This window comes from Eleginops maclovinus, chromosome 21 (genome assembly GCF_036324505.1).
Source record: "Eleginops maclovinus isolate JMC-PN-2008 ecotype Puerto Natales chromosome 21, JC_Emac_rtc_rv5, whole genome shotgun sequence".
Classification (NCBI taxonomy): Eukaryota; Metazoa; Chordata; class Actinopteri; order Perciformes; family Eleginopidae; genus Eleginops; species Eleginops maclovinus.
In genome coordinates this window covers 14,045,984-14,061,907 of record NC_086369.1, presented here as the reverse complement: position 1 = coordinate 14,061,907, position 15,924 = coordinate 14,045,984, and the positions used below count along the sequence as shown (strand labels likewise).

Here is a 15,924-nt window from a genome sequence, read left to right as displayed (position 1 = left end):
GCAAACACTAGCTTAACACGATACATTTATTAGCATTACTTAATACACACACACACACACACACACACACACACACACACATACACACACACACACACACACAGACACACACACACACACACACACACACACACACACACACACACACACACACACACACAGCTCAAACATCCAGTACAGTACAGTTTGGGCCAGACTTATAGACCATATGGCTGCGAGCCCTCTTCCATATGGACACAGAGGAACAGGTGTCTGAGAGCTATGACAACACATCTAACTGTCATCCTATATTCCTAAGTGTGTGTGTGTGTGTGTGTGTGTGTGTGTGTGTGTGTGTGTGTGTGTGTGTGTGTGTGTGTGTGTCCAATTGTCTGTAACCACTCATGCAGTCACATAACATACAATCCTCCTTCTTTTAACATTAGCTATACTGTTAGAGTCTACCTTGGCAACCAGCAGACTTTCTGTGGGCATCTAGAGCTGTTAACTGTTCCCTAACTGGAGGAGGAAGCAGTGGATAGCCTTCACTTGTTGCCTCGCTGATTATGTTCTTCTTAAATATGCATGGCTTAATGTAATACATGTTCTTTCAGTATGATGATGAACCAAATTATTCTCCAAATGTGCAAACTGTCATTGAGGCGGTATAGCACACTAAAAAATAGATTTAGATGCTGCTCTCCATCTCCACTTTTATGGATGCATGTCTTCCAAAACATGTAATCCTCGCCTGCAGTGGATTCACTAGAGTTCCCCTCTTTTTGCTGAGCGTTATCCACTGTGAGTGTTCTTTTTACTGCCTATTCTATCCTCCCAACCCCCCATGAATCTCCCTGATACCCCGACCCACTTACAAACTGCCTCTCCCCTCCTTCCTCCCCTCCCCTGCTCCTTCTCTCTCCTCCTCCTTAGTTGCTTTGGGCACAGGCTCTTCTCTTCCAGCCCATTGCAATCAAACAATGTCTGCATTCATTCGCCAAAGGCAACACACACACCCACGGATGTACAGACATGTTCACACCCACACAAACACATTTTGAGGGCTTCCCCAGAGTGAAGCGCTGAAGCATATCTTCCTTACACTTTCCCCATATAAGAACGATAATCTGTCCGCTTAGCCCACAAGTCAGTCGCTCCTCAGCCTGTCGGCCGGTGTGCAGGTGCATCAGATAAGCAGAATGCCCTACAGTCATGCTAGCAGGTCAGCTGGCTGTTGGATGGACTTGACTCTGAGCGGCAGATGGCTGGCAGAGACTGGAGACTGATGAGTGGGCTCAGTTATCACATGATGAGACAAAGGATTTTGCTGAGTTCTTAGGGAGGAAAGGCACATGGTTATCCTGCTTTAATCATTTCATCATCAGCCAAGCACTTGTATGCAAGACTAGTCTATTCTGAAAATAGGACAATAATTTCAATAATGATTTTCTAATCTATTTTACATTGCTGAACCAGTTTGGATTTGGTGGTGAAACAACAGGTTTTAGAGGATGATACCAAATAATGCTGTGCATGTTATAAAGACGGCATGAATTGACATCAAAAACTAAAAATGCTAATGCCATAAGAACTATGCTTTTTGTGGATATTTTGGGGAAAACGCAACATGTGCTTCCTTAATGAGCTTAGATGAGATGTATGCAAGAAACAGCAGAAGTCCACATCCTATTATCTTTACACACACACACCCTCCCCATCTGTCTAAATAGGGTTCCCGTTTCAGCCCCCTGAGTGAAGCTCGGCACTAAGCGGGACATTTAGAGGACATTTTCTCTCTCTGCCTCTCTTCCTCTTTTACTGTGTTATCCAAAAATATGGCGTATCATTTGCACCCGTGCTGCATGTGGCTGCTGAAAGTGCTTTCAAACTCTCCATACTCTGCTAGTGAAGAGCCTCAGGATGCACATATTGACTTTAACAGCACATGATAGTGTGTGTGTGTGTGTGTGTGTGTGTGTGTGTGTGTGTGTGTGTGTGTGTGTGTGTGTGTGTGTGTGTGTGTGTGTGTGTGTGTGTGTGTGTGTGTGTGTGTGTGTGTGTGTGTGTGTGTGTGTGACAGGGAGATTGGATACGAGGATGTATTGATGCATATGGATATAGAACATTTGAATACTGGAGATCTTCTCGATATGATCATCAATGGTTCTTTCTTCAGAATATGAGAACCATTGTTTACTTAAGTGCAGAGTCATAGCAACAATGGACCAGAGATGCAAATAATTTCCAGGTTAGGGAACAACAACTGCCTGTTTCTGTGATTGCAGCTGGTAGCTTTACTGATCATGTAAAGCCTCTAAAGAAACTGAGATTATTGAAGATGACATCGTCTAAAAAGTAATGATCTCTTCTTTGTTTAATCCACTTAATCTTTTTACACATTAGTTCCCTCCTTGCTAAACCTCTGTAAAACCATTAGTCTGCATATTTATTTTTAGATAAATAATCCAAGTGTAACTTCAATTCTAAAGATGAAAACTGCAAAGCCACTAAAACGCATTCTGATTCACCACCCTGTTTACGTTGCTTCAAAAGAATCTTCCCTTGATTACGTAAAGTAACATGCCAAATTCTACTTTGCTTTAATTGGCTTAAGAACACTGAATAACCAACCGTTAATCAACAACAAAAACACCTGCTGGGAACTTGCTACGCTGAAGCCAAATATTTTTGACATTTCAGACAGCAGTGTCGCAGCAATTACTCCAACGAGTCAGGTTAAATTTGGATCAGGTGTGCATGTCACTGTAGGACTTTTGTCAAGGATGCAATTAATACCGATGACAGGATATCCATGTTTGCCTTTCAGTGTAGCCTCTGAGAAATTCCATGAGGTGCATTGAGTACAATGGTCAAAACATAATATATCTGTAAAGGAATATTGGTGCAAACAAGGCAAAGGTGTAGCTGTTTGTCCATTATTGTTCAGGTTTACTGGGAAAACACATACTGTACCTAACCTTTTAAAATCACACACACATTCTTCATCATCCCCATCATTGTCACACCAAGAGTCCTGTTAGTCTGGTTGTTTTGGGAGGGTCTTCCAGCTCCAGATTAAACTAAGCTAGTGTGTGTGTGTGTGTGTGTGTTGGCACACATGTCCATGTTTGTGTTTGTGTGTGTGTAAAGAATTAAACCCCCAGGATTACCCCCTGTGCTCCTCTGTTAATTTAGTAATCAACAGGGAGAGGCACTAACTGTTGTAAAGCAGAGACCAAACACTTTTAATTTCCAAAAGACGTTAAAAATGTCTTTTAAGCTTTTCTGTAAGCTAAAGAATGAACAGCCCACAAAATAGGCCTGTGTTAGATAATTAAAATACATAATAACCTGAATAATTTTCCTGTCGTAGCTCTGTACTGTATATTTTTGGCTCACTCATCACTAGAACACATAAATAGAATAACGCCATGATTATAGTTATTAGTTACATCTGGGTTCATCCAGCCTGTAACACCTCCAAGTATCGGCCATGAAGAAGGCATATACTCTCCAGGTGTACACTACACGCTAAATTATAGGGCAGCATGCCATGGCTATATTTTACGACCTCAAAAAATAAAAGGTATGTTATTCGATAGAGAAAATCAGAAATGAATAACACAAGTAATTCATTTCTGAGTGCAGTTGCAAAACACTGATAAAATGCATTTGACATTGAGTTACTATAGGAGAGGAAATGCCATTTTCAACCACATGTGTCCCACTTACATTGTGTGCAGGCATTCAGTTTGCATATCTATGTGGGCTGTCTGTGTACAGTGTATGGACGAGTACTACAACTGTTTATGTTGAGTATTACATCCTTGTACTCGGGAGTGCTCTGCCAGCATGACGTGCACCATTTATCTGAATGATTCAAAGCCCCCAGCAGCTTGTCTCTGGAAAAGACTGCTCAATATTTAATGTGGGGTAACATGCACAAGTAGGCTACAGGAAGACCTCAGAGAGAGAGAGAGAGAGAGAGAGAGAGAGAGAGAGAGAGAGAGAGAGAGAGAGAGAGAGAGAGAGAGAGAGAGAGAGAGAGAGAGAGAGAGAGAGAGAGAAAAAAGGGTGAAAAAGTGTTAGAGGTGAAAACTTGCCCTACTGCTTTGTCAACTTCCATGAATTTGAAGTTTACACCTTTCTGACTAATAAACACTGCAAGGTAGAACTTGTCTGTAATCGAAAGAAGGCATACAGTTATAAAGCCTCTTTTGCAACCAACATATTCAAATATTTTACATAAATAATATGTACAAACCTGATTCTTCATTTGTCTGTGTTCTATTCTGTGTGTGTGTGTGTGTGTGTGTGTGTGTGTGTGTTTACTCAATTCCAACTTGCGTTTCTCCTCTGATTGTAAAGAGTATGACACAGGGGTTTCAAACATCACACTGCAGTGCCAGTCTGTCTTTATTGCACGTTCTTGTAACTGCTCATAGAGATTGATTTTTATGAGCCAAACGGTCACTTTGTCTGATTGCTGTGTGAATGTGTGTGTAAGCTCAAAACTCCATTTATTCCTGCAGTTGGGTTTGTGAGAACAGTGAAGCGTGTTTTTCAGTGGGAAGTAGCTCACTGAAAATGCTGCAAAATTCTATAAAGTATTTAGGGACACACAGGATGGAGCCTCCGGTGTTAAGTAGTTGCTTTGTTTGATTTTCATGTCATGCAAATCCCTTCACAAAGGACATTTGCAGAGACAGCAATCACATATTCACCCTGTAAATGCTGACATCATGCAGGTTTTACATCCCATCTTTCTAAAGCAATCTGATTGAGTAAGATGTTAGCTTGTACAGTAGATGAAATCCTCCCTGAGCTCCAGTATGAAGCAAAATTACAACCCGAGTCTGGAATTGACACAGAATGCTTATGGTCTTTAAGGAAAAGCTGAGCCAAAACACACACAACATATGTGCCTCAATTAGCGTGCCATGTTCCCAGGGCAGTAGACCTAACCCAGTTAAAACAAGGGAGTAAAAAAGAGCCCTACTCTACATTTTTAAGGTTAGTAAATGATCTTTTGATGTTCCCGATATTTATATCATGAAAGGCATTTTTTTTGCACAACATTGCTAGCTTGTGTAGATTAGCTTACAGCTAACAAATACTGCTAGCTTAAGTAGCAACAGCTCAGCTAAGGAGGGTGTGCGCCTGGTTTAAGAGTAAATGATCTCTTTATTCTGCACAGTGATACAATACACAGAAAGATAGATCCTACCTGAAGCTGCTGTCAACAAGGAGTGTAGATTATCTTGAGTAACCAGCTTATGGACCGACATTGCTTGGTGCTAGACATTGCTAGTTTCTCAGATGTATTAGGCCCTTGGACCACCACAGGGAAAGTGCCTGGTCCCATCCCCCTCAAAGAACAAGAGCTAAAGGAAAATCACAGATGGTTTTTATGTTTCTTTTTCTTAAATCTGAGTCCATCATTTGTCATTGTTTTGAAAACACTCTTATTGACCTTATTTTTCCCATGTGTGTCTGTGACAGTGACCCCTGATCAGGGTCAGCTGTCATAAATAATCAGTCATTGACATGGCAGACAGATGACCCATAGGATTTTGGGATCAATGGACGTTAGTGTATCAGATTATCTGATCAATGTGAGATGTGAAGTAGGATTAAATGGTCAATGGGTTAGCCGCTGAACCTCTTCAGGGTCTGAACATCACTGTCCAATTCATTATTGTCACAGAATTGGTTAAATATGTAAAATGACCAGGCACTTCCTACATTTAAACTGCATTTAGACTCATAAAGTTTGTATTGCAGCCATATGTTGGTTCAAAGGAGTTTCCAGTGCTAGATTAAGTTCACTAATGTAGAATTTTAAAAACCAGATCAGGTCCTAACATTCAGATTAGTCTGGATTCAAGCCTTTGGATAAGAGAAAATATATTTGGTGCCAGAAAAAATATAATTTTCTGTGGGGTTTCATTTGAGAGATGTTGAGAAATATTAGTATTTGGATTATGAAAGGGTTACATAAAAAGCTCAACAAACTGGAGAAGTCACCATTTTATTATGGATGAATTTATTCTCTTATTCATTAATTCTCTATAGTGCTTTTCAACATTCATAAAAAAACAAGCTTTTTTCTATAGGTGCAGTATATGACATAATAATGATGCTTTCCATTGAGATTTAGACTATACACACATACAACTTCATTCACTCGGCCCATTAAGGACCATTGCCTTATCAGCGCGTTATTACAAACAGAACCACATCTTCCCCTCCACACGCACACGCTTTCAATAAGCCCTCTCACTCGTTGCGCCTGTCCCTCGATATCCCACAATCCCCCTCGGTTTGGTCTCAGCAGGTCATACGCGCTACTCCAAACTCCAGGCTCACAACAGCTGGCTCCTCTTTGGCCAACTCGCTGTTGTATGTCCCTTCCAGCTCTCCGTAGCTCTGCTTCCTGCTGTCGGTGCCGCTGCTGCCCTCCACTGAGCGCTCTGTGTCGGTGCTCTCTGTGGCCTCCTCGCCCACCTCCTCCTGCTCGTACTCCCCCTCCTGTCGCTCCACTTCTTTGTGGTTGATGGGAGCTCCCAGGATGAGTGAATCGGGCCGCGGCGGGAGGGTGGTGGAGTTGCAGTGTTGATCTCTGGTGGGAGGAGGTGCAGGGGGGTCAGAGGTCACAACGGGGGTCACACCGAGCTGGAGAAGCTGCTGGATAGAGCGGGAGGGACAAGACAACATGTTTTTAGCCGGAAACCTGAGTAACGCAGAGCAGAGAGTGGAAGAATCCAAGGGTTGACGGTTCATCCTCAAGATATTTGACCTATTATCTTGGTATAATAAAAATAAATTCCAACCAAAGCTTCTGAAGGAATAGGATTTTATCAAAGAACTTCTGTGTCCTCAGTGACGTCAATACATGTTAACTCACATTCTGCAGCGCTTGCAGTGTGCTCTCTGCCTTGCGACTTTCCTCTCTCAGATTGACAACCGTTTTGAGGATCGACTGACGGGGGTGCATAGACCGATCAAACTGGTGGTACATGTTCCTCCAGAACCTGATAAATAAGAAACACACTGTTGGATGCCGTCTAGGAGGACAGGGCTATTGAACTTGGCACTTTTATAACGACAGAGAGGAGAGGAGTGCTGTACTGACTTGAAGTGGTAGGGCAGAGTGGACGGCTGCAGCACAGGGTGTGCTTTAGAGTACGCAGGGCTGTAGAACGGATTCAAGTAGTTCTCCCTCTCGCTCATTAGAAACGCCCACAGCGAGTGGGTCCGCTCCCTCAGCCTGGAACATTAAACAGAAGTTACAGTGACACATATATCACAAAGCCTTATGTACCAAACGTGTGAAAGAAATGTTTTACTCCATTAATTGTTTGATGTACTGAAAACAGTGTTTCTGTTGCATATGCTACTCAGAGATATGAGATCATCAAGCCTCAATTCACTTTTGTTTTATTATTGCAATTGTTTCCTAAAAAAACCCAATATTATAATAAATGTCTGTGAAAGTATTACCAGCAACTACAGAAGCTCAGAGACAAGTAAGAAAACTAAGAATAATGGTGATTAATTTGCAAAGTATATAGAAGAATCATCTGTAAACAGTCCTTACTTTAATTTGATTTTTATTGAGTCACATGATGTTTTGTAATTTGCATTTAAGCCACAAGAGGCTCATGTTCTACATAGGACTAAAAGCATTATGAGTTTTCATTCATCAACCCTTAAGAATCATTTCATTATTTAGTATGCCTAACAAGTCTTACACAAGCAAATGACAACCATTATTTTTTATCCAAATCAACGAAAGATTGATTTAATGTTTATGTATGTTATTTGTTTAAAGCTTGGTATGTTTCAGGAATGAGTAGTGTCTCTTTTATGTGTGTGTTCAACTCACTTCAAGTCTTCTCTCTGCCTCTGGTTGTTGCCAAGGAAGTTTCCATACTGACAGGAGTGGACGTGCTCGTGGATCTGCAGCAGGAACCACTCGCTGAACTCAAATGCCTATGGAGAGGATTAGCATTAAATCCCCTTCAATCAATCCTCTGCTAATAAAAGTCATGTAGTGCAAACACACCTGTGGAAACTGCTCCGTCAGCTGCCACACACACTCCAGGAACTGAGTGAAGATAGGAGACACCTCCTTTGGATCCCCATCCAACTGGTCACACCTAACACACACAAAAAGGTCACACAATGAATATCAAGTGTATGACTTGTTGTTTTTTTGTGTGTCTTTCATTGGAAAAAAAACAAAACAGTATATTTCTTGATTGATCCATCATCATCTTTATCCATCATAATAGAGTTTGAGTTTACAGTGGAGCTATGTCCTCTGCTGGACATACACGTGCATTACATTTCAATTACAAGTATTAATGCGATCCCTGTTTTTGTAATATACTGTATTAAACGAGTCTCTAAAAATACAACTATAATAAATATGTCACTTTAATAATTTGGCAATCATGTGACATCAAGATGGAATGTCTTTGTAGCAGGTGGTGTTTATGGTGCAGGTCAAAAAAGACCGACTAAATCTCTAGGATCACTTTATATAGGTTAAATCTCACCTGTCTGCAAACTTGTGGCCAAAGGAGATCCAGTCTTTCTCTATCAGTACCTAGAGAACAAGTGTGAAGAAACATTTGAAGTAAAAGACACTAACTTGTAGTAGTTGTTGTTCTTATCTGCTCTTTAGTACAATCTGTGTGCATGAGTGTGTTTGTTACCATGAGGCCCTTCATGGTGCGGTAGTAGGGGTCCATGAGCAGCTCCCCGAGTGAGCAGACCTGGGCGGTTCTGTCCCATCCATCTGAACAATGAACCAAGACACTGGCTCCTTCCACTGTCACCGCCTGGGGACCAGAGTTTAAATGAATGAGTCCTTCAGGATTTAAAGCGATGATGTACCTAAAGTGTTATCTTTAAATGCTGAAAACTGTTTATATATCTCAGAGAAGTACTTAAACATCCTGAATAAAAACAATATAAAGGGCAGAAAGTAGGCTCTGTCGCAAATACATGTCTATGACCTGTCATTCAGTAAGATTATATTCATGAATGAACACAGCCCTTATGATTTCATTACCTTGGTAAGAAAGATGGCTGCGTCTACAACCGCCTTGATGTGCCGCAGCCAGCCGCTGCTCTCCAGGCCGACCAGGTAGTCACTCATGGTGAGAGATCGAGTCCCAGCCACTGAAACACAAACTCATTTCAGACTACCTGCGCTTTGTCTGAGAAATAATAAAAGTGCACTTTAAAATGTTAGTTTAGTTTGTGTGCCAGTGTGTGTAGCGTCATGTGATTTACCTTCCAGCATTTTCTGCAGGCTGGTCCTCATTACATGGATGTTTTCAATGCCAACAAACTGGAAGCGGATGTTGGAGTAGTTGTCCTCGTTCTCGTAGCCTTTACCTGCTGCTCGATTAGCTAGCGCATTCAACTGCAGGACGGAAAACCAAGATAATTGAAAATATTGTGCTGCTTATTTACATACAGCATATTACAACATTTCAGAACATGGATGAGTTTGGTGGCGACCTTTGGCCTAGTATCCATGACGTAGATAAATCGGCTGTTGTGATTGGCCTTGCAGATGGCCTGCAGCATGCTCTCATCCTCCAAGCATCGTGCGCTGAACCCGGAGAGAGGCTGACTGCATCGACACACTGCCGCCTGTCAGGCGAACAATAGTACAACGATTAGAACGAGGACATCTCAAAAAGTACACACAACAAGAACTGCTGCCAAACTACAGTTCCCTTGACTCAGCTGAACAATAATAAAACACTTATTTAACGTTTAAGAAAAAAATGAGATTTCTAGGAAATGTTTTCACTGCATACTTGTGGGAAGGTGTCAAATCGTATCTTTTTTTGACACCTAATGAGACTTCCTTTAGAGGAACGTCATCCAAAAGGTGCTTTCCAATTAAATTTGATATCACATGAAACCATGGAATGAACACTTTCAATAAGATGAAACCCAGGGTGTTTTCCCAAACTACACCTTGTGTATAACCTTTTTCAATCATTTATACGACTTCAGGAAAAGTGTTGACGTTTAACTCGTGTTTTTAGTACCTAATCCAACACACAAAAGAAAGATCACCAAAATAATGCAAATACAAATCATCTACGTTCTGCTGCACTGTTGCAGTACCTTCTTTTCTTGGTAGAAGTATGTGAGTACAGGAAAGCGTCCTTTGCTTCTGAACTTGGAGCTCCCCACGATGATAGGTTTACTGGCAGTGATGGGAACATACAGGTCCCGTGGGTATGTCTCACACACCTGGAAACACAAGCAAACACTAATCACATATGCACACACAAAGACACAGAAGAGTTTGATGTATCCTGGTTACTGAGTCGTAGCATTAGTAGTATAGTTTAAGCAAAATAATTACATTATTATATTTGGTTTTTTGTGTGCCGTTCATGGGAAAACATTAGCAAAAAGTATATCTTTTTTTGGATTGAAGCTCTGCATTGCATCATACTAGTTTGAGTTTACAGTGGGGCTCTAGCGCCCCCTGCTGGACATATAAGTGCATTACATGTTAATTATAACTAATGAGATAACTGTTTTTTTTTTTACAGATTCTGAGTAACACTATAATAATTGTGTCACTTTAATAATTTCGCAAACGTGTGACATCAAGACACTGCCTGTTCCTCGGAATGTCTTTGTCTCTGTAGCAGGTGGTGTTTATGGTGCAGCGAGACGGTGCCAAGGTCAACAACAGTCAGCAACTTCAGGTTTAACTGGGCCAATGCTTACCGCCTGCCATTTATAACGTTTGATCTCATTACCGTCTGTGGACAATAAATGATTACGTTACCAACCTGTTAAAATGATCTACGCTTTTAGGCTATCTGAAGACACACGGTGAAACTGTACACCTGTGCTTCTTCTCGAACTCTCAGCACACAAAGGAAGCAGCATCAGACGTAACAAAAACACAACAAAAGGCCAAAAAACCCTCCTCTTGGACACTTGAGCTGAGGAACTCTTTCTTATGGTTTACACGATACAGCCAACTATCTACCTTGTAGTTCCTGTTGACGTTTGTGAGCTGCCATTGGTCGCAGGGGACGCCCATCCTCTCAAATTCTGCCCCGAGGTCGATGAGCTGCCACCCTTCCTCCCTCTGTTGGTCATTCTGTTTGGGGTTATATGAGAATGCATAGAGCTCCTCGTAGGATACTGCACCAAGGAGAAGGAAACCAGAGAGAGAGCATTAAAAAAAATATGGAGGAATACAAAATAGATCTTAGACAAACTGGAACCCACCAGGCCGTAGGAGACGCAGTAGAGAGCTGTAAATGTCGTGGCAGTCTCTTTCTCTCTGCACCACAAAATGAACCAGCCTGAAGTTGCGACACTGGATGACCAGAGGACAGCCCGTGGTGGTCAGGGAGAGTTTCTCCACGGATGCTATATGGTGATGCAAAATCTGCAAAGAGAGAGAAAAACGAAAGGGATCTTCAGGGATTGGCTTTGGATCAAGATTTGATTTGTTTGCTACACTGCTTGTAGTAAGAAACCTGACCCTTTGATACTGATAGACGTGCAAGGGTTTTAAGAACAGGTATTTTTTAACAGTTGTAAAATTCTTGCTACACATTACCTCAAGATCATAAATGTGTTTAATGCCACAAAGTACAGAGGGCAGTAAGGACAAAGAGAGAACATCACCATATTCAATGAGGCTAATTCCACAGGGAATCCAGCCATGGGAGATCATTAAGATGCACATTCATCAGCATCAGTAATGACCAATGAAACACACACACACACACACAAACTCACATAGTATGCTGAGCTCACCAGCTGTTGAGAGAGACAGTAACTCAACTGCTGTTTAATATTTTATAAAAGGCACAATGACAGTCCAACAAACTCTCTCTCTGAACAACACATTCATTCTAAATTGCCTAATGCTGAGATTAGTTAGCTTGCACATGCTAACAGGCACCTACACACAGGAATGAATCATAAGAAATAGCACCAAGCAAGCCCGAATAACATTCCCTTTTCTCACATAAAGCAGGAAGGATGGTGGGGGGGTTAGGGTCATGGCCCGAGATCTGCTGCTCAACACATTTTAAACCTTGCTAACCTTTCCACAATGCAGAGCAGTAAATCGGTTTATCTCAATACCCTGCGACTGTTTTCCCTCCATCATACGACAGGATATAACAAAACATTTCCTCACTGCAACTGTTTTCCACAGTCACATTAGGAAAGCAAACCATCAAACAATCTGGATGCCGTACTAAGCGTCGCAGCCAGACACGAATGTAACTCAGTTCTGAAGGTGCGGCATCAGTAATCCTCTTACAGGTGGAGGCAAACACACGAACGCTTCACATAAACACACAGAGGCCTCACCATAAATCTTACAACTGTAAGCAACTTTTGAAACTCTACCCTTCTTCCTCTTACCACATACAAGTTTGCATATATTCTCTCTATTCCCCCACCACATCCATTGCACACTTCCTTGTGGTGATCATGCGGAGGTCTGTCTTTTTAAAACCAGCTCTAAATTCCAAACTAAAAACTAGACCAAAAAAAGCAGTGAGGATATTATGAGAAGCTACTGGCAACATTACACTGCGTACATCATAGATCTTAAAAACACACATGGTTAGTCTGAAAGAATGAACCAATAACGCACTTATGTTGGTTACATCCATGTGTAATATATTTTTGGTCCTAACTAGCAGAATGCAGTCACTGCCAGAACTACTCACCCAGATCTCCTGTGCGGCAGATGTGGAGTTGTTGGAGCTGCTCTCCACAAAGATGAGATGTGTAGCTGTGAGGTACAGCGTACCACTTGTGAATTTGGTGCTGAAGCGATCCAACAGTCGCACCTGCTCCACCTGCAGACACACACAAAGACAACCACATTAATCAGCAGGTCAAGGTTCTTTTAAAGGTCTTCAGCTTAGTGTTATGTGTAGGATTTACTGAAAGGAAGAACACAATGAAGACAGTATCCTGCTAACAGGAAGTGGCACAAACCATTTCTGGATATGTCAAAAGTCTGATTTACTGAACACTGTGAGAAACATGAGGTTGATGTGCATGAATATGGTTAGTGAATAGCTCCTAAATAAGTATTTAAGCTACTGCAAGGAGATCAATACAACTATTACTTTCTATAGTTTCCCTTTTCACAGTTGTTATCACCTTTACCATGAAGGTTGGTATGTTTGTTGGTCAGCAGTGTGGATCCTCATCATGTATTATGTTTTTATAAAGATAGAGCAAGGCCTTGACTGAGGTCTAAGCTCCAAGTGTTCCTCTAGATCAAGATATTTTATTTTACTGCTGACATGTAGCCTTGCAGTACCGCCAATTCTTCCAAGTACAAACTCTAGACGCTTATGGTGGAACATTTACTCAAGTCACACATTTTACACAGGAAGGAGGTTCAGGTTCAACAGCAATAACAAACAGGGCTTATTACGGTAAGAACCACCCATAACTAGGCTAATTTGGGTTTAGCCGAAACACTCCAGTCCAGGATAAACAAACCTCAACATGCATGTTGCTTATTATACGTTTTCAATATGATTACATGCGTCTCACATGCCTTCACAATACATCCCCCAACATGACAGGATTATAAAATGACTGTTGATGAACTTTGCAATTTGTAACAATGACAGTCTTGTATTCCTTTCAAATCCCTTTCTACCTAACAACGCTTTGGAATTAGAATCAGCCTCTTTGTTAGAAAATATGTTGACTGTTTCTAGTCATATACCCTCTGTGGCAAAACGAGTGTAAGACAGCAAGTGCAGCTAACAGTCTAAATCCATGATTCAGCGGCTCTCTGGTTGACTCAGACATCCTCTCCTTTGTTTCCGTTTTCCTGTCGTTCCCTGATCTGATAATTTAGCCTATCTCTGTTTTCCAGCAACCTGTGAGACATATCTCTATCAAAGACCTGCTTAATAGCACATACTGGAAGTCGGGGGGTTGGGGGGGGAGAGAAAGTGAGTCTCATAAGAACGTTAATGATGTCTATATGTCTTTTGATCTGACAATTAAATATAACCTATGCTTCAAAGTGCTTCAGAAAAAAAGCAAACCTTTTTCACAAGATATTCCTTTTAACCTGGCATCCACATCTGGATCAGGTTGACCAGAGTTAATAATACAACACAACGATTGCCATACAAATATACAGTACTTATTTACACCGAGTGAGACATGGGTGCATATGAATTAATTAATCTTCCTCTGCTGTTTTATTCAGCCGCACAACCTTGAGACAGTACGGCCACACCCTGTCTGCATGCAATCACACCCACCTTATCCCAGCATACCCTTATTCTTTGGGCAGTTATGTTTACCAAAGAATATTATGGTTGTACTGTACTGTGTGACCATCCTGGAGCCTCACAAATTAGGTCTATCCCGATGAAGAAAGCTCACCTTTCTCCATGCACACAAACCTCACGATTACACCTAGTACAATAGGTTCGAGTAGGTGTGGGCGTAAAGCATGTCCCAATCTGTGAGGAACAGAGGCTTATGTAGAATTCGTCTGAGTTGTTGTCATTGTCAAAGTAAACTCAACTGAGCTGTTAAATGGTTCAATCCATATGTATTTTCAAAGTCTTGCTGTGTCGCCTTGGTACTATAATTCTGGATTTAGGGTAAACAGTGCAAAGTTCAACCAATCGTAGCTTTAATCTGAGGATATGCACAGTGCATAAACTGTATCCCTTACAATACATAACCCTAATGGGACAAATCATAATTAGAATATTTATCAGATATTTTAATGTTGGCATTATAAAATGTGGTTGCAAATCATCTACTTTTTCAGTATCCAAAACATAGACATCAGCAGTCACTTGGTTCACTGTATGCTCTGCAAGGCCTGTACTACACTGATCTTCAGTTCTTGCATGTTTCAAAGCTTTCCCCCTTCTGTCTTTGTGATTAAAAGCATTACCAAGTCTGGCAAATCCCAATCCGTGGTTGTTTTGGTTGTAGATGATAAAGTTAGATTGCTGGGTGCTTCAGGGTTCACCATGGGTGTGAGCACACACAACCACTATCAGACAAACAGGAGAGCTGTCAGTACTGTAAGCCTGGTAAATCAATGTGCACTGCCATCGTGCTTGTATGTAGCTTGGTTTCTCCTGTCAGTATCCTGTCAGACTGGATGCACTGCCACAGTGTAACATGAACTCTATCAATATATCTGCTCTACAGGAAAACCACAGGCAAACAGCTCATTGAAGCTCGGCACGTCTGACATCAAGCTGCTGGCTACACCTGCTATTCCTCAAACCCGCAAACACAAGTCTGAACATAGATATATGCAGTCAACGTAGCCACACTGGAGCATTGGAAAACTCCCCACCGGACAGGCCGAGCTGCTTACTTCTGTTTCCTATCCATTTGCAATTAGCTACAAATGTTAGCTACCTTTGGCGTTCGGATATGCTCCATTTCCCCGAATAGAGACAGCTGTCAGCGACTGCAAATCTTCACACGACACCTTCTGGAGAAAACTGTATCATGGGTAGTTTGTTGCCTCAAACTGCTGCACAACCGACCTGTACTTTGTTGGGGGCATAAGATTGATGTTTATTGTCAATTATTTTACTCCTCCATCCGCGTAAAAGTCCGGGAAATAACGTCAACACTTCACGTTGCATACCTTTCAAAATAAAAGCTAGACTCAATGTAGGGATGAAGAGAAGACCAGATGGGACACGAATGAATCCCTCCATTCAATTTAAAATATGTATTAGAAATGAGTATTTATTTATCTTGATCACGTACAACGTTATTATTTAATAAAGTACACCGTGCAGTGTGAAAAAAGCAACCCAGAACAGAGACATAGAAGAAATGTAAAACTAATAAAGTATGCAGACATTATGAAACAGAGCTCTTATGGCTGTAATGCAG

At 41.4% G+C, this 15,924-nt stretch overlaps 1 protein-coding gene across 2 annotated transcripts; it reads right to left on the bottom strand.

The window, feature by feature from the left end:
- Nucleotides 1-5,994: 5,994 nt before the first annotated feature.
- Nucleotides 5,995-15,659, bottom strand: mtmr6 (myotubularin related protein 6). 2 transcript variants are annotated; one of them, XM_063912291.1, is made up of 15 exons: nt 15,436-15,659; nt 12,735-12,866; nt 11,269-11,431; nt 11,024-11,181; nt 10,138-10,266; nt 9,517-9,651; nt 9,286-9,418; nt 9,062-9,171; nt 8,703-8,828; nt 8,544-8,593; nt 8,048-8,141; nt 7,868-7,974; nt 7,115-7,249; nt 6,887-7,013; nt 5,995-6,666 (listed from the first exon to the last, which is right to left on the bottom strand). In XM_063912291.1, the coding sequence occupies exons 1-15, from the start codon at nt 15,457-15,459 to the stop codon at nt 6,310-6,312; spliced, it is 1,980 nt and encodes a 659-aa protein (XP_063768361.1). In that variant the 5' UTR covers nt 15,460-15,659; the 3' UTR covers nt 5,995-6,309. The 2 variants fall into 2 exon arrangements, with proteins under 2 accessions (XP_063768361.1, XP_063768362.1); XM_063912292.1 differs by having other exon boundaries at nt 5,995-6,663.
- Nucleotides 15,660-15,924: the final 265 nt, after the last annotated feature.